Source organism: Neolamprologus multifasciatus, chromosome 11, assembly GCF_963576455.1.
Source record: "Neolamprologus multifasciatus chromosome 11, fNeoMul1.2, whole genome shotgun sequence".
In the NCBI taxonomy this organism is placed as follows: domain Eukaryota; kingdom Metazoa; phylum Chordata; class Actinopteri; order Cichliformes; family Cichlidae; genus Neolamprologus; species Neolamprologus multifasciatus.
Genome location: NC_140449.1, coordinates 21,333,431 through 21,351,492, shown reverse-complemented (window position 1 = coordinate 21,351,492; position 18,062 = coordinate 21,333,431). Strand labels below are relative to the sequence as shown.

The 18,062-nt window shown below is 42.0% G+C and overlaps 2 protein-coding genes across 2 annotated transcripts; one reads left to right on the top strand and one right to left on the bottom strand.

Annotated features, from left to right (window-relative positions):
- The first annotated feature begins 32 nt into the window (after positions 1–32).
- On the top strand, positions 33–12,708 carry khdc4 (KH domain containing 4, pre-mRNA splicing factor). The gene is given in 15 exon segments (XM_085177983.1): positions 33–173; positions 593–776; positions 4,302–4,430; positions 4,537–4,616; positions 4,713–4,765; positions 4,857–5,035; positions 7,359–7,570; positions 8,092–8,152; positions 9,039–9,090; positions 9,480–9,808; positions 10,124–10,270; positions 10,714–10,823; positions 10,917–11,002; positions 11,888–12,100; positions 12,103–12,708. Coding segments are annotated over 15 exon segments (1,944 nt in total). The 5' UTR covers positions 33–144; the 3' UTR covers positions 12,183–12,708.
- LOC146508349 (NADH dehydrogenase [ubiquinone] flavoprotein 1, mitochondrial-like) lies at positions 12,654–16,368 on the bottom strand. The gene is given in 12 exon segments (XM_085177990.1): positions 12,654–13,010; positions 13,146–13,243; positions 13,246–13,269; positions 13,272–13,289; positions 14,023–14,104; positions 14,191–14,357; positions 14,450–14,662; positions 14,787–14,976; positions 15,051–15,234; positions 15,338–15,508; positions 15,609–15,694; positions 16,108–16,368. Coding segments are annotated over 12 exon segments (1,413 nt in total). The 5' UTR covers positions 16,192–16,368; the 3' UTR covers positions 12,654–12,914.
- Positions 16,369–18,062: the final 1,694 nt, after the last annotated feature.

The window sequence follows — 18,062 nt, the reverse complement described above, 5'->3', positions numbered from 1 at the left end:
CATTGAGCGAGAACAGCAGTAACCGGAGGCGGAAACGGTGAGACACGAAGCGGCTAGCCATCAGCACAGCTGACTGTACGAGCTGTGCAGAAGTCTGGAGAGATTTTCTTCACAGGGATTTTTTTTCTATTTGACGAAACATTGATGTCATTCTGTGGGACTCAGAGCAGCGGGTAAGCCTTTAAACCTGAACAGTTTTTGTATTTTTATTGTGCTGTTTAGCCGCCGCCTTTATGCTTTCAGATAGCCGGCTAGCTCGCTAACGTTAGCCGCCTTATGTAATCATGGCCGTGCTGTCGCGCTGCAGCTGGCGAGCAGCTCATGCTTTTTATCCTGTAGCTACTCAAAAACAAAATATTTTTAAATAATTAATTTCGGTAGCAGAGTGCCTGTGATTGTGACCGCAAACTGAATACAAAGGGGAAAAACCCTGTTAGACCACAGTTCTAGTTTCCAAAGCGTCAACAATAACACCATTGGGTGTTGTTTGCTTATCCTCACGGTTGGGTTTTTGGGGGGTTTGTGGGCTGAAGTGAGGGTTATACAAACTTTTTTGACTAGTTTAATGTTTTTTTGTCTTTCTGTGTTCTAGCCGCCGCAGCAAATGGGACCAGCCTGGGCCCGGGTCTGGCTCTGGTGGGATGGGGGAGGCTGAAGCTGCACCCACCGGGGCCCTGGATGCTGCTGCTGCTGTGGCTGCCAAGATTAATGCCATGCTGGTGGCCAAAGGCAAACTCAAACCCTCACAGATAGGCAACCCCGGGCCGCCTGATAAGGTAATGAACAGCATCCTTTTATTAATTACTTTTGTTTTAAAGGCGATTTTATAAATTATTGAATCCGTTGTTGTGCCAAAAAGTGATTTCCAATGTTTCTGTGTATTTTTTATGTGTAATATCTTTAGGTATGTTGGTAAATAGACTTCAGTGAACAGGGTTTACAAAGGGGTTATATATAGAATTTAAAAATGATCTGTTTTTCAAGTATCTTTCCAACTGTGTTATTGTACTTACATCATAACCAATCTAGTCCTTTATCCCCACTTAAAATATTTTTACAGAACTATTGTAATATTTGCTGCCATTTCTGCTGTCCTCTTGGCCAACTTACTCTTACAAAAGACATTTTTAATGTTAATGAGCTTTATTTTAAACTGCATAAATAAAGGTTATATAAAAGTCACTGCCAAAAACTGATTGTGGCTTCTACTTTGTTACACGAATGTTGTTTGTGGCTCAAGATGACTTTATGTCATCCATGAGGGATGCATTTGACATATGTTTCACATATTATAGCCCAACAAGTTACTTATAGCAGTTTAAATACAAGCAGTCAATTTTTGGTAAATACCGGCAGACAATCAGTTTTTGGCACAACACCGTAATAGAGAAGCGTGGTACCCAGGTTGCACTATACAAGGCTATTTAATAATTTCGGGGTGGATGTTGTGATTGTTTAACTTACAGTATACAAAATACTTTGCCCAACATCTTCATACTGTAGGGCCACTGTTATTTTCACTTTCTCCTGGAGAGATGATCTCTACCTGAAGTCAAATTATTCACCCATTACTCCATAGGGTCCGGTACAGTAATCATTAAACTTTAATAGAGCTTTTTTTATTTATACATTTATGTTCATCACACAAACTCAACAACTCTATCGCAGCAGTGCTGTGTTGACCTGTGGGTAAAGGTGCAGAACGTATCAGCAGGCTATGTTATGAAATGGAAAACGCACTGTGACCTAACACATGCATGATCTGTCATGGTGATCATTTCTTGTAATAAACACAGAGATTCTGTGGGCGGTATTATCTTCTGTCCTTTCTTAACGGATGTGTTCAAAGAGGTAATAAAGGAAGCACCTTTTCTTAGTACTTGGAGAGTTCAAGCAATTAGGAAGCTTCCAAAGGAAATTAGACTTTTATAGTTATTCCTATTACCATAAGCCTTATGTGTTCTTCCTGGGGTCATCCATACACTTATATATATGTGTACATGTGACCAGCACTGACAAAGACATAAGCAAGATATTCATATTCAGATATTATTGGATTTCATAGAAGATAATTAAGAAAACAGGATATTCAAACACAACAGTGTCTATTTAATGACATTTGATTTAAAGCTTTAACTGTATTCCTACATATTTTCTCTCGTCCTGCATTTTTACACTTAGACTCCAACATCAAGGTTATAAGATAACATATACTTTTTTCAGCAGGTAAATATATACAAGTAACATGTTATGTATTTCAATAAAATGCAATACAGTGCAATCAAACAAATATCTTAATAACGAAGTAGAAACTAATCTGAAATAAAAAAAATAATAAAAAATTAGTACATTTTGTTTTTGCTTTAAAGATTTGTTGCATCAACATTGTGAAAACAGTATATTTTATTGTTAACTTGTAACTTCAATTTTATATTGAGTCAAAACTTTATTAAATCATTTTTAATTCTCAACACTCAGACGCTAATCCCTTTGGGCTTCAAAACAATGCGGTTACCCACAGTGGCAAACCCTTGCAAATAAGAGAGCAGCTTAAAATAGTTTTAACTTCAGAGTTATTCCAATTTTATTGAACATTTCTGTAACTGGATTTTCTTAAACACTGCACTGCAAATTGAAACAAAGAAACACAAACTCCCTTGTTGACAACGTCCTCCTGTTCCACAGTTTGGCTTGAGCTCGGCTGAACAATCATGTCACAGTGCGAGTCATTGCCAAATAAAATGCGGCAACATTTTCATTATCTTGTTTTCAAAGTCTTTGGAAGCCAGAGTCGTAATTTATAATAAAAATCGATCAATTGCCAAATCCTACATGAGCGGAGACACAGGATTATTTTGTTAAAATGTATGTTTTAAGTCTCCAGTATAAAATAATGAGCTGTGTCTTGACTAGAGATGGCACGATACCACTTTTTTATGTCCGATACCGATATCATAAATTTGGATATCTGCCGATACCGATATGAATCCGATATAGTGTGTTTTTAAATCAATAAAATGTTTTTTTAATATCTTGCTGCATTTTGTATAAGTTTATACTCAAGTTTAAATAAATAACAACACTAAAGCTATTCTGTTATACCTGTATGTAAAAAATACACTGCCCCCAAAATATTTCATAGTTCAGCAATACTAATCTAATAAACTTAGCAGTATTTATACAGTATTTATACTTAATATTTCTGCTAAGCAGAGTACTTAGCAGAAATATTAAGCAACCTAACTAATAGGGTTGCAAACTCCCAGCAAAAAAAAATAGGGAACCACCCCCACCCCCACCTCATGATGCTTAATTGATGTAATCAAATTTAATTTGATGCAGGGAGGAGAATGCACAGAAATAAATTATTTTTCAAAAATAATTAAATAGATTCAACATCTTTCTTCAACAAAATTGCAGACTGCACAGATGGTACCTTCCCAAAGGAAAAAGTACTATAGCTTAGGGTATATTAGACTTAACAGTTACTATATACAGTAATGGACTTATATATATATATATTTTACATCAGATTAAAACTTTGGGTGTAAGAGTCAGATAATTATTTATTAAAAGCTCGACATTTTAAATGAGAATAAGAAAGAAAAGTATGTCTTTGTGCCCCCTTTTCCCTGTTCATGCCCTATCGGCCCCCCTGGCTAAACTTTGCTAGATCCGCCCCTGCACAGTTGCCAGCCGTCAGCTACGTAGAAAAAGATCCTGGTGTAGAAAGTAATATTAAATAAATTCTAACAACAGCTTATCAAGCTTAATAGTGCTGCTGCTGTTCAGCCACTGGTTTCCTCTTTCTGGTGCAAAGTGGGCCAAAAACAAACAAGAGAGATGGACTGGCGACAGAAAAGCCGATCAGCTGATCATTGATCAGTTTCACGTTTGAAGTAGGAGCAGGAGAGAGAGAGCGAGAGAGGCAGTCGCTCCATATATCTGTTGTTAAGCTTAACGTGGGAATGCTTTACAAACATTCAGAGATTAACTTACACACTTGCTTTACTTCTCTCTGGGAAAACTTCCTTGGAGATGAAATGCTGGTTTGGTAGCACACAGCTGCTCTATCACGTGATGCACACTGCTGCAAAGTGCTACGGTTATGAGCCGGGTTACGCCGTGTAGCAAGTTTTGTGAGATGCTTTTTTGATATTTAATGGATCGGATTACATTTTTTATTTCTCACCGATATCCGATCCAGGAATTTGGGTCAGTATCGGACCGATACGTAATATCGGATCGGTCCATCTCTAGTCTTGACTGACGCATGCTTCTTGTTCCGTACCCTCTTTCAGGTCCTTGGTGTCGGAAAGCCTCCAGTGCCGCCAAAAGCCAAAGACGACCTGGTGGTAGCTGAAGTTGAGATCAATGACGTTCCAATTAATTGTCGAAATCTCCTGACACGCGGGCAAACGCAGGATGAGGTCAGCAACAATAAGGAAGGATGATATTTTCAAAAATTAGGTCTGTTTCTTAGCTAGCGGATTGCTCGTGATGTGTTTTGTAATTTTTAATATGGCTTGTCCACAGATCAGTAAAGTGAGCGGTGCTGCAGTGTCGACCAGAGGCCGTTACATGACAGCAGAGGAGAAGACCAAAGCGCTGACAGGGTGACTGTCTCTCATTTTCACTAACCGAACTGATAGTAGACCCGGTGTTTGATGTTTTTATGTAAACGCGGCCTTGTTTCTGCTCATTCCAATCAGGGATCGACCTCTGTATCTACACGTCCAAGGACAAACAAGAGAGCTTGTTGACAGTAAGTATTCTTTTAAACTTCAGTCAGTCATAAACGTTTGTCTTTGTGTAGCTCGTAATTCGACTGACAGTTTCTCTCCTCCCTTTTCCAGGAGCAGTTAATAGAATCAAGGAGATCATCACAAACGGGGTGGTGAAGGCTGCAACTGCTTCATCATCCTCTCCATCTTTCTCCTCAACTGGGGCTTCAGTCACAGTTTATCAGCAGAACAACCTCCCTGCTCCTTCACTGCCCCCTGTGACCCACCACAAACCACACTTTCAGTCAGGGGTAAGGCAGTTCCCACATGGATGCAGGTCATACTCTCTGTTTCCACCTAATTTTGAAGCACCGATCAGTTTACACTTACTGTTTTTAGAAAAGGTGAGGGGGGTGAGATTATACATACAGTGGGGCAAAAAAGTATTTAGTCAGCCACCGATTGTGCAAGTTCCCCCACTTAAAATGATGACAGAGGTCAGTAATTTGCACCAGAGGTACACTTCAACTGTGAGAGACAGAATGTGAAAAAAAAATCCATGAATTCACATGGTAGGATTTGTAAAGAATTTATTCGTAAATCAGGGTGGAAAATAAGTATTTGGTCAATAACAAAAATACAACTCAATACTTTGTAACATAACCTTTGTTGGCAATAACAGAGGTCAAACGTTTACTATAGGTCTTTACCAGGTTTGCACACACAGTAGCTGGTATTTTGGCCCATTCCTCCATGCAGATCTTCTCAAGAGCAGTGATGTTTTGGGGCTGTCGCCGAGCAACACGGACTTTCAACTCCCGCCACAGATTTTCTATGGGGTTGAGGTCTGGAGACTGGCTAGGCCACTCCAGGACTTTCAAATGCTTCTTACGGAGCCACTCCTTTGTTGCCCGGGCGGTGTGTTTTGGATCATTGTCATGTTGGAAGACCCAGCCTCGTTTCATCTTCAAAGTTCTCACTGATGGAAGGAGGTTTTGGCTCAAAATCTCACGATACTTGGCCCCATTCATTCTGTCCTTAACACGGATCAGTCGTCCTGTCCCCTTGGCAGAAAAACAGCCCCATAGCATGATGTTTCCACCCCCATGCTTCACAGTAGGTATGGTGTTCTTGGGATGCAACTCAGTATTCTTCTTCCTCCAAACACGACGAGTTGAGTTTATACCAAAAAGTTCTACTTTGGTTTCATCTGACCACATGACATTCTCCCAATCCTCTGCTGTATCATCCATGTGCTCTCTGGCAAACTTCAGACGGGCCTGGACATGCACTGGCTTCAGCAGCGGAACACGTCTGGCACTGCGGGATTTGATTCCCTGCCGTTGTAGTGTGTTACTGATGGTGACCTTTGTTACTTTGGTCCCAGCTCTCTGCAGGTCATTCACCAGGTCCCCCCGTGTGGTTCTGGGATCTTTGCTCACCGTTCTCATGATCATTTTGACCCCACGGGATGAGATCTTGCGTGGAGCCCCAGATCGAGGGAGATTATCAGTGGTCTTGTATGTCTTCCATTTTCTGATGATTGCTCCCACAGTTGATTTTTTCACACCAAGCTGCTTGCCTATTGTAGATTCACTCTTCCCAGTCTGGTGCAGGTCTACAATTCTTTTCCCGGTGTCCTTCGAAAGCTCTTTGGTCTTGGCCATGGCGGAGTTTGGAGTCTGACTGGTTGAGGCTGTGGACAGGTGTCTTTTATACAGATGATGAGGTCAAACAGGTGCCATTCATACAGGTAACGAGTATGAATGGCACTTCTTAACGTCTTCTTCAGACGTTACAGGTCTGTGAGAGCCAGGGATTTTCCTTGTTTGAGGTGACCAAATACTTATTTTCCACCCTGATTTACAAATAAATTCTTTACAAATCCTACCATGTGAATTCATGGATTTTTTTTCCCACATTCTGTCTCTCACAGTTGAAGTGTACCTCTGGTGCAAATTACTGACCTCTGTCATCATTTTAAGTGGGGGAACTTGCACAATCGGTGGCTGACTAAATACTTTTTTGCCCCACTGTAGTTAGCGTCATATTTAATGGATGCCTTAAAAAGAACAGTAAATAGGTTGCTTTACATTTTATACACTTCAGAAGGGTAAGACTTGGAAGACTTCAAACGTCTAGTGCCGACAAAGTAGCTGCAATCGTTTGAATGAAAAAGACTTGATTTGATTTGCATCCAACCTTTGGTAGCAGTCGAATGTGAATGTGCCTGTTTTTAAAGGACTTCGGTCAAGTTCTGTTGTTTAAATGTGTTATAGGCTTTAAATAAAACAGGTGATAACATAGAACACAAAAAGTTTCAGACATTTTTCATAGTGCATGTTTGAGATATATTTTTCTTATTGAAATAAAAAAATTTAACACAATTCAGTGGAATACATTCTGACCTTTGAGGATAGAGTATCGATCCAATAAAAGTGTTTGTCTCGATACTGTCGATATTTGGAATGATCAGCCTACCTCTAGACATTCATGAATTTAAAAATGTTTGGAGATATACTGGAACTAATATCTAAAAGGGGGCATAAATGTAGGGGGCACTGAAAACTGTCAGTATGGTAATGTGTTTAGTCATAGTTACTGCAACCCTTCATATTTTCTTTCATTTCTCAGATGCATTTTGTTCAAGATAAGATCTTTGTGGGCCTGGATCACGCTGTCCCGGGCTTTGCAGTCAAAGAGCGTGTCGAGGGGCCCGGCTGTTCATACTTGCAGCACATCCAGGCTGAGACCGGGGCCAAAGTCTTCCTCAGAGGGAAAGGATCCGGCTGTTTGGAGCCTGCCTCTGGACGAGAGGCCTTTGAACCCATGTACATTTACATAAGGTGGGTATCATCAGTCTTTGTCCATTAAAGACGGTGCAGGCTAATGAAGCGTTGTCACAACACTGCCACACTCTGGAGTTTTCTGCAGTAGAGCGCAGTCAGAATTTCCAAATTATTATTATTATTATTATTATTTTGTTTAAGAAAAAAATTAAAAGTAAATGTGATTACTGCTTTTTTTTTTTAACCAGTGCCTGGTGGGATGCTATTCACTGTAATGGCCAAAAGGTGGTGGTAATGCAACTACAAACTATTTGCCACCCACTACTAAACAATAACATTAAAAAGTTCTGATTACCGGGTGTTAGAATAATAAGATGGTAAGATAAGATAGTACTGTACAGACACGAAGCCCAAAACTACTTCAACTGTCATATAGTTCTGTGTAAATTTCCTTTCGAAAAATTAGAAAATGAAGTCTGGTGCATTTATGTCACATGCAGAGTCAATAGAGAACAGTGGATTTCAAATATTGGTAGTTTTCCATGATTATGAACTATTTTTGCTGTTTTTCTCTCCAGTCACTCGAAACCTGAAGGACTTGCAGCAGCAAAGACTTTGTGTGAGAACCTGCTTCAGACAGTGAGTACTCCAAGTGTCCATTTTCCCCATTCCAGCTTCAGCAGACGGTCCTCAAGGATTAAAACCAATTTTCAGATGCTCCCTTATCCACAGGGGTTGCACAGCAGGTAGCTCTGCATATTTGTTTTGCCGGATATTTACTGCAGACGCCTTTCCTGATGCAACCCCAGAGGGATTTTTGTCTCCTCACGGGATCGAACTGGAGATCTTTTGCTTGTTAGGCAAAGGTGCAAACCCCTACACTGTGGAGTCACTAGACAGTCCCTGAGCATTAATAAATAATAAGTAAGTAATGAGTGGTGGCCTGTCACAGATTAGTTATGAAAAGTGTTTTGTTTCTTTTTTTTAACTAAACAACTGGAAACGGTAATGGTACGAGATCAATATTGCAAATGAACAATTAATTAAATCGCTGGTGGCACTGATGTTTCCACACTGTGTTAACTCTTTAAAACTATTGCTGTTGACACTCGCTGGTGATAAAACGAAAATGTTTTTAAACTAAGCAAAGAAGCACGCACTTCCTTGTGGTTTAAGGGATCACTGATCTCAGCTTCTGCAGATGCGCACATCGGTTACAGAGCTGTAGATAGTGAAGGATTATTTGTGTGCTGCACCACAAGCGGAGACCACAAGTATTTTCTGCAGACACAGCCGTTTTCTTAAAGGTGGAGACTCAAAGGGAGTTTGTGCTGTAAATGTTCGAAGGCGTTTTTTTTTTTTTTTAACTGAATCTTGATAGATCTCGTTCTTTTACAGTTGGTTTTTACATTTTTTTCTTTTATAATGGTTACATTATGTTGAACTCTTGTCTTTATAGGATGACTTTCAAAGTATTTTTTTTTAAACTATTAACAAGATTAAATGCAATGTTCCTCTTTTCTAGGTCCATGCAGAGTATTCTCGCTTCCTTAATCAAATGATGCCAACACCACAAGGTACTCCACAGCTGGTAGTTTTTCTGTAGTTTCTGTTGCTGTACCAAAGCTCTTTTTCTTTAACTGAAAGCTGTAAGATTCTCAGTCTAAGGAGCTTGGAAAGAAAAGCGTCTGGACTTCTTTAAATTGCTTGAAGATGTTTCACCTCTCATCCAAGAAGCTTCTTCAGTTTCAGTTTCAGAACTGAAGAACCTTCTCGGATGAGAGGTGAAACGTCTTCAAGCAACTTATAGAAGTCCAGACGCTTTTCTTTCCAAGCTCCTTAGACTACGATGACCTGGATGACTGAGAACCTTCACAGACATTCTCAGTCTAACACATCTGTTTATTGACATCTCTGTGAGAGCCTCATTCTAGCTGTTTTGCTTGTTTCTTTTGTTTTTATTCAGGGTTTGGACAGCCTCCAGTAGTGAATGGGATACCTCCTCAACCTCCTTACTACCCCCCTACTGGCTACCAGCAAGGCTACCCACTGCCCGTACCCCCACCTCAGCCTCAGCCCCAGCCTGTCCCTTCACCTTACGCTGTCCCACCTCCTGTGCCGCCAGTGGCTGCCGCTGGTGTTCCCTCTCAGTACCCTCTCCGCCCGGCTCCAGCTCCTATTCCTGCTGCTGTCCCTGTACCTGTACCTGTCCCCATCCCTGCCCCTGTCCCCACTGTAGCTCCTGCACCCACGCCTGCGCCAGTACCTGCTCCTGCTCCTGACATCTTGCCACAGGTAGGATTCATTGTAACATGGCCTTAAAACTAAAGCAGGCATCCGGAAACACAAATAAAACAAGATTGTGTAAAATCTTTGACTGTACAACAATCCCATTTTTTTCCTAGGTCCACTTAACTCTTTACCCCTTGAAAGGCAACTAGGAGCAAATCTAAACATCTGACACAATCAAAACTTCTGCACAAAATTAGATCTTTGGATTACTACTTCTTTAATTTTACTTTAATAAACTGTGAAACCCTCGCCATGGATATGTGTCATAGCAGGCAAATTAGTAACCAGACGATACTGTTGTTTTCGTCTTTTGTGCAGACTCTAGCCCCTCCTATACGTTTACCTCCCTCTGCTGCAGCACCACCCAAAGTTTCACCTCCTGCTGCCCCAGCCAACCCACCACAGAAAAGACGCTTTACAGAGGAGGTGCCTGACGAGACAGACAGTGGCCTGCTGGGATACCAGGTGATACATTTCTTTTGCATTTTCACCCCCTCATCATTCTCTGGTGTTTTTTTGTTTTTTTTAAACACCCCCTATATTTTATTTTCTCCACATCGTGGTCTCCATGTTTGTTTGTTCCCTGTATGTATGTCGGAGTCCTCATTGTCACGAGTCACCTTCATGAGCCGAGGAAGCACTCTTACCTCTGTTTCCGATTTCTGTCTCCTAACATATCATCTTTGCTCTCTTCAAATGTCTTTTGTACCTTGGTTGAGATAGCTTGGAGAGCTGTTAAAAGTATCTTTCATAGTGGACGGGAAAATATCATTATAATCACAGGTTTGTGGTAAGCTAGCTTTTTTTCACTTTGGTGTTGTAAATAGGTGTGTATTGTTTTTTAGTGTCAGGGCAGGGCTTAGTTGAGGATGTCTCCTAATCGTGCCTGTGTGTTTTTCTGCTCATAGCATGGACCCATTCATATGACTAATTTAGGTGCAGGCTTCTCCATGGGCAGCCCTGAGAATCCAGGATCCCACCCACAGAGTTCCTCCAGCCCGTCGTGTGAGAGGGACAGGTGTGCAGATTTTACACAGGATGTTGTTCAGGTTAATAATATTCACAGGTCAGTGAGAAAGGTTCACTCACTCCCTCTCTTTGTGTTCTCCAGTAAGCAGCTAATGCCTCCACCCCCCTTGGCTGTGAATGGAGCGAGACCCAAGGTGGAAGAGAGAAAGGCACCGCAAGGCCCCGCCGGTAAGGGCGTTATCCTGTGGATTGACAAATCCCTGCAATCCAAATCACGGACTGTGACCCTCTTATAAGCCTGGCCTCAATTTTATTCACAGCCTTAATGTAGAGCTGTAGAGTCAAATGTAAATCCTCTCCCTGCCTACTAGACTATCAACATTTCAGTTGATTGAAGCTGGATGTCTGTTACATAAACCCCCCAAAAACAGATGTAGTTTAGTTTTTCTATATTTAATATTAAAGCCGCTCCTGGTTTTGTGGCTGAGATAAATGCAGCGCCCGCCACAATAAGCCTCAAACGGGCTTTTCCAGGATTCTCAGCTGTGCCTACACATCTCAAGATAATGAGGCGGAGCTATGACTCAACACCTTTTGTGTGCCTTCAACTCCTTTTTATAAAGGAGTGCGATTATGTCGAGCCGTGACGACATCATCAGTCTGGATTGTCCGACGTTCGTTTTCCTCCCTCGCTAACGAGAATCTCTCCTGTTTTTGTGTTTTTCTCTTTTTCTCTGTGTTTTTCTTCTCTTCCATGTGTCTCCGGTGTGATGATGGATATCGGTTGGGGGTGGGGCACGACTCGTCCTGTGACACCTTCTTGCCGCTTGATTGGACGGCCCCTGACACTGTCGCTCCCCACCAACCAATGGCTGCTTTTGAATGGCCGCCACCCCCCTCCTCAAACCGGCTGACATAAACGTTGATTTACATTTGATCTATTAACTTTTTGTTTCTCCCAACACGAGTTTGAAATAATTACCTTTGACTTGAAATGAGCTGCTGCTGTTGTTGTGTATGTTTTCTCTCTCTTTCTCTTTCTCCTCTCCACATGTGCTGCCTTTCTCTCCTTCTTTTCCTGTTTTTTCTTTTGCTCTCTTCTTGCTCTTTTAGCACCTGCAGTAAAAAGACTGAAAACAGGTTTGGTGGCATACACCGGCGGCTCTTCTGATGAAGAGGAAGACCATCCCACCTCAAAAGCCACTTCAGGGCCAGGTAACCCTGGGGCAGTTCCCCCTACCTCCTCAACTACCACCACCACAACCACCTCAGGCTGGGCACAGGGTTATCGCTGCCCTCCTCCACCACCCCCTCGAGCTAAAACACAGCGCAGCAGCAGTCTATACCTTTCTGGATGGCACCTAATGCAGAAAAAAAAATTCTGAACTCACCGCGTGCTTTCTGCTGAGTCTTACAGGATATTCACCCAAACGAGGCCCATCTGTTCGTCACAAGGATGACTCGTAACAGCCTCTGTGTTGGTTTCAGGATTTAGCACTTGGGTCTAAATGGACAAAACTAAAGTTTTGTAAAGACTCCCATTTGTTTGTTTGACTGTCCTTAGTCATTGTTCAAAGAAGGACATTTGCCGGAGTGATACTTCAACCTTTAGTCTGGATGTATAGCTGGTCAGTTGAGCAATATTCTGCCTGCCTTCTTGGTCTGAATCGAGAGAAAACCTGCACCAGCTCAGCTGTGTGTCTCTGTGAAATGATAACACAGACTGTAAATCACAGACCAGTTTTCCTTTCATCCTAACACATCTTTTCCTGTTCCCACTCTCTTTTCTTTCCCCAAAGTAAAAACAAAACAAACATCAATCACTTAATCCTTTCTTGATCATCTCCTTTTTTTGTACAGATCAGACTGGACATGTACGCAGTGAAGCATTTGAATTTATTTCTCAAGTTTATGAAATAAAGCTAATTTATTGACGTATGTGTTCATTTCTTTCATTGCGCCGTGCATCAGTTAACTAAGTTGAAGATGTCATTGCTGCATTTATATCACCAAAGCAGACTGGTTGTCCACACATAGCTTTTGCGATCAGGATAACTTTGATCAATAAGTAATATTTACACTTAAAATACATGATCTATGGAATGATTTGATGACAGACTGAATGGGAGGCATTTCACTTTCAGATCATCTCGACCTCTGGCGCCCTTGCGGGATTTTTCTTGTTATACTGAGCAATGCGGCTCTCCATGACTGGCCTGAAGTGGCGGATCAAACCCTGCACACACAAAAGGGAAAAAAAAGAGGATAAACACCCCTGACTCTTCACATTTAGCATTTCTTTTGAAATTGAAGGCTCAGTTTACTGAACTTGAGTTTAAGTGCTTAAAACGCCTCCAAGAAGAAATCTCACCTGCACAGGCCAAGCAGCTCCATCCCCGAGAGCACAAATGTGTGTCCCCTCTATCTGCTTACTGAGCTCCCAAATCATGTCAATTTCTGAAACTGCTGCTCGCCTTCGACAAACCTCCACATCATTTATCCATCCAGTCCACTCCTGTGGGAGAAAAAGGAGTTGAACAAGCATTATAAAATTACAATTCCTGAAACTTTTAAGCAAAGTTTTACCTTGGAGGAGTTATTATCGACCCTAATCTTAATCCAATTCTAATAACAACTTAAAAACCTATTTGATATCTTAAAATAACAGTTGTAGCTTCCTTTTGTGTTCTTCACAAACTAATAATCCAAATCCTGAAGCTAACTGATTAAATTACTCACGCATTATGACTCTAGCTTTACTAAGAGAATGAAACGAGTGCTGTTGCACTGCTTGTCCAAATTAATGCAAAAAAAATTATACATATAATGAAAAAGGATTTTTCTAACTGAGATTTACATTACATATATGCAAATAAAATGCATCAATACAGGCTCAGATTATGATTAATTTGGCATAAAACCTCTGTTTTACCAGTATTATGTTTTCAATGCTTCGATAATTGTACTCTTACAGGTATATCTTACCTTACCAGAGTGTTTAGTTTGCTATAATAACATATTTGAGCACTTGTCACACCTATGTACCCTTCAGGCATGTCCTGAGTAGTAAACACTTCACCTAACCCTGATGTTCTTGTTGACAGTTCACACAAGTGCTTATTATAGCTCAACGAAGAGAGAAGAGCACTGTAAGGAATGTAAGGAGGATGTAAAAAGATTTTAAAGGGTGAGATAATGGATGTTTTAACAGTTACTGCCTGAGCCCAGTGTTGAATGTAGTTCCTTACCCTCCCTGCAGGGGGTGCACTGTCCACAGCTCTCGTGTTTGTAAAACTCAACCAAACGTGCAATGGCTCGGACCACATCGGTCTGCAGAGAAGATACATCAGTCAGATTTTCTTTCTGCTGTCACTGAGGAGCCTGTGAACCATGCAATATTTCAGGCAACTGTTTACCGATTTATCCATGACTATGACAGCTGCGGTTCCCAGGGCACTCTCTGCACGAACCAGGTCATCGAAATCCATCAGCACATCATCGCACACATGCTGAGGGATAATGGGAGTGGAGGACCCCCCTGGGATCACTCCTAATAGATTGTCCCAGCCACCTCTCACTCCTCCTGCACCAATCATACGAGAGAAAAGAGGAAAAAAAGGTGTAATGTTTCATAAACTCTTCATGGACAGAACTGGATTAAACACACACACACACCTGCATGTCTCTCTATCAGCTCTCTCAGAGGAATAGACATCTCTTCCTCCACTGTGCATGGGGTGTTTACGTGACCAGAGATGTTGAACAGCTTCGTCCCAGAGTTCCTCTCCCTCCCAAAGCTGGTGAACCAAGCGCCGCCTCGACGACAGATCGTAGGCGCCACAGCAACTGTCTCCACGTTGGCCACCGTTGTTGGGCATCCAAACACCCCTTTAGGGAGAGAGAAAGAGAGCAGTAAATAACTATAATTAGAATATAACCCTATTTTGCAGTTTCTTAAACCATAATTAAGTGCTGCAGGATATTGGAGGCTGCTGTGGAGAGTTTACCTCACCTATGTCTGCAGGGAAAGGCGGCTTGAGCCGGGGCTTCCCTTGTTTGCCCTCAAGAGACTCGATTAGAGCAGTCTCCTCTCCACAGATGTATGCGCCTGCTCCCCGCATAACAAACACGTCAAAGTCATACCCAGAGCCGCAGGCATTCTTTCCAATCAGCCCTGCTTTGTACGCCTCATTAATGGCCACCTGTTTGAAGAAAACAATTAAGACAAACGCTCTTCATCCGCGGACTGTTCGTCACACATTCATCCATACATTACCTGTAGGTTTGATGACTCATTGTAAAACTCCCCTCTAATGTAGATGTACGCGGCACGAGCTCCCATGCCTCTCCCAGCCACCAGACAGCCCTCTATAAGCTTATGGGGGTCATGACGCATTATCTCGCGGTCTTTACATGTCCCAGGCTCCCCCTCGTCAGCATTCACCACCAGATACTTTGGCCTACCACATAGCAAATGCGGAAAGTCACAGACACGCCAACAGATTATTTATTCATGAAACCTTAGCATCATTCACAGTTGTTTCTGTTCCCTCTTGCTCCTACCTGCCATCGCTGGGTTTGTTCATGAAACTCCACTTCATGCCTGTCGGAAATCCCGCTCCTCCTCTGCCACGAAGCCCCGAGATTTTCACCTCATTCAGGATCCAGTCTTCTCCCTTCAGTATGATCTCCTTGGTCTTATACCAATCTCCTCTTTTTAGCGCTCCTTTGAGCCTGGCAGAAAAAACGGAATAGAAGAGTAACAGAGAGAGATAAGGTGTTTCTACAGGTCATTAGACAGTAATGAAGGTGGTTTTACTTCAAATACTTTTACCTCCAGTCATGTCGGCCATATAAGTTAGTAAATATCCGATCTTGGTCACTCAGAGGACCAAATTTGGTCTTTTTTGGCTTCACCTGCTGGAAAAGAGAAAAGTTGAAGAAAAAAAAGAAGGTGTGGCTGAAAAAAGCTGTCAGTCTTTCTGGGTTTGGACATCTGCTGCCTTAAACAATCTGTAATGTTCTACTTCTGAGATTAATGCTGAGGTGATTTGGCGCCATATCAACAAATTAAAATGCCAAACAATACAACTTTTGTGAAGCTTAACATAAGACTACTTCTGAATTAAACCCAGGAGTACTTTATAGGACTTATTAAAATTGCACAAGACGATTCATCTTCGTCTTTTACTGTAAAATCTACAGTAATAGGGGGGGGGGGGGGGGGGGGGGCGGGGACTTAGTGGAACGATCTGGATAATCTTATTTCACTCACAAACGTGCCACTTTCTTCTCTGTGCTGTGTATTGGTGTGTGACCGCAGGCCTACCTACCTGTGGCTGCGCAGCAGTGCTGTAGGTGAGTCGTGGAGCAACCTGACGCGCCACAGCGCCCCACAGCATCCGCGGAGGCAGCATCCTGCATGGGCCCAAGACACCCCACCCCCAGCTCACTTTTAAACTGCTTTTAAACTCCAAAGCTGCTTCTCCCAGGGTCCTACGTTTTCTTAGAAGATCGAGTCGACTTTTAAACCTCGGCTGCGAAGGAAGCTGCAGCCTACGCCTGCTGGTTCAGCTTAATTAAACTAAGAGGATTAGAGACCACGTCACGTCCTGCTCGCGGAAGGTACCCGTTAGGCTATGTTATGCACACGCACGCACGCACACAGAAACAATTATTGGGCCACCCAAAAACTATATGCTCACTAATATGGAAATTGTCATGACAGCTGATCAGTGGCCATGAGTACTATTCACAGAGAGTCACTTAGAAGAGTGACGAAACGTTTTTCCCACTGAAAACATTAATTCCAGATGAACAGAATCAACTTTTTGGGATTTCCTTACCTGGCTGATTGAGCATGCATCAAGACAATTATTGGGTCAGTATCAAAGCCACATCCTATCGTTTTTATTAAGGGATTTTGAGCACAGTTTACATGGTTATGTACGAATTATTAATCTGAAAATAAACATGGCCTCCTGGCATGGTGGTGGGGGGCACCGATGTATTTATACCATCCGTGAGGCCTGCTTTGCCACTTGGGTTGGCATTTCACTTGTCTTGGTATTTTGTGTGCTGGTTGACTGGAAAAGTTTACTGGAACACTTGAGGTGTTATTTCCTTTTAATCTTCTGTGAAAATGCTCCATAGATGATTGAACTTGAACTCGAAACACACAAATGTTACTCACTTTAAGTGCAGCTGAGTTCCACGGTGAGACAGAGCCAGAACAAATTTAGGACCATGAAAGCAAACCAGCCAGGGTTTATTTTATTATTCACACCTGTGCCTTTCATAGGTCAGAATGAGTTCCATGTGAAATACCTTTTCACTTTTCCCCCCACACCATTTCCAGCTCAATCACTTAAACTAAGAAATAATGGGCTTAAAGTGTTGCGTGCAAGTTTATTTCCCCCGTGTTAGGGTTAGGGGGCAGAAAAAGTGAGCTCAAGTTCAACCTCCATTATGATCCAAAGAAATCATTCAAGCACACAGCACCACTTTGTTAGGTACATCTGCATAACTGCTCGTTAACACAAATATCTAGTCAACCAATCACACTGCAGCAACCATACTAGGAAAACTGAGCAAACCATTGTTGATGGTGCCAGACGTCTGAATATTTGAGAAGCTGCTGATCTACTGGGATTTTCCCCAACAATCACGTCTTCAGTTTACGAAGAATGATCAGAAAAGAAGAAAATATCCAGTGAGAGGCAGTTCTCTGGAGATTGGCCGGACTGCTTCCAGCCAATATGAAGGCAACATCAACTCAAATAACCACTTGTTACAGCAAAGGAACGCAGAAGCAATACAATGAACTTTGAAGCAAATCGGGGTAAAGCAACAGAAGACCACACTGGGTGCCTCTCTTGTCAGCTAAGAACAGGAAACCTAAGCTACAATTCACACTGATAAGACAAAATTGAACAAGATGAGCAACTGATAAATGTGCAACAACGATGTAATGGTATAGTGTCAGTATTGAATATGGAGTGTTGCAGTTGTGAATTCAAGAATCAAGACAGTTCTGAAGGTAAAAGGGGGCCCAGCTCAATACTAACAAGGTTTACCTATTAAAGTGGACAGTGAATGTAACAGCCAAGCAAGTAAACATAAGAAATATTTAAAACAAAATATTATGGTAAATGGCCTGTATTTGTATAGTGCTTTACTTAGTCCCTAAGGACCCCAAAGTGCTTTACACTACAATCAGTCATTCACCCATTCACACACACATTCACACACGGGTGACGGCAAGCTACATTGTAGCCAAAGCTGCCCT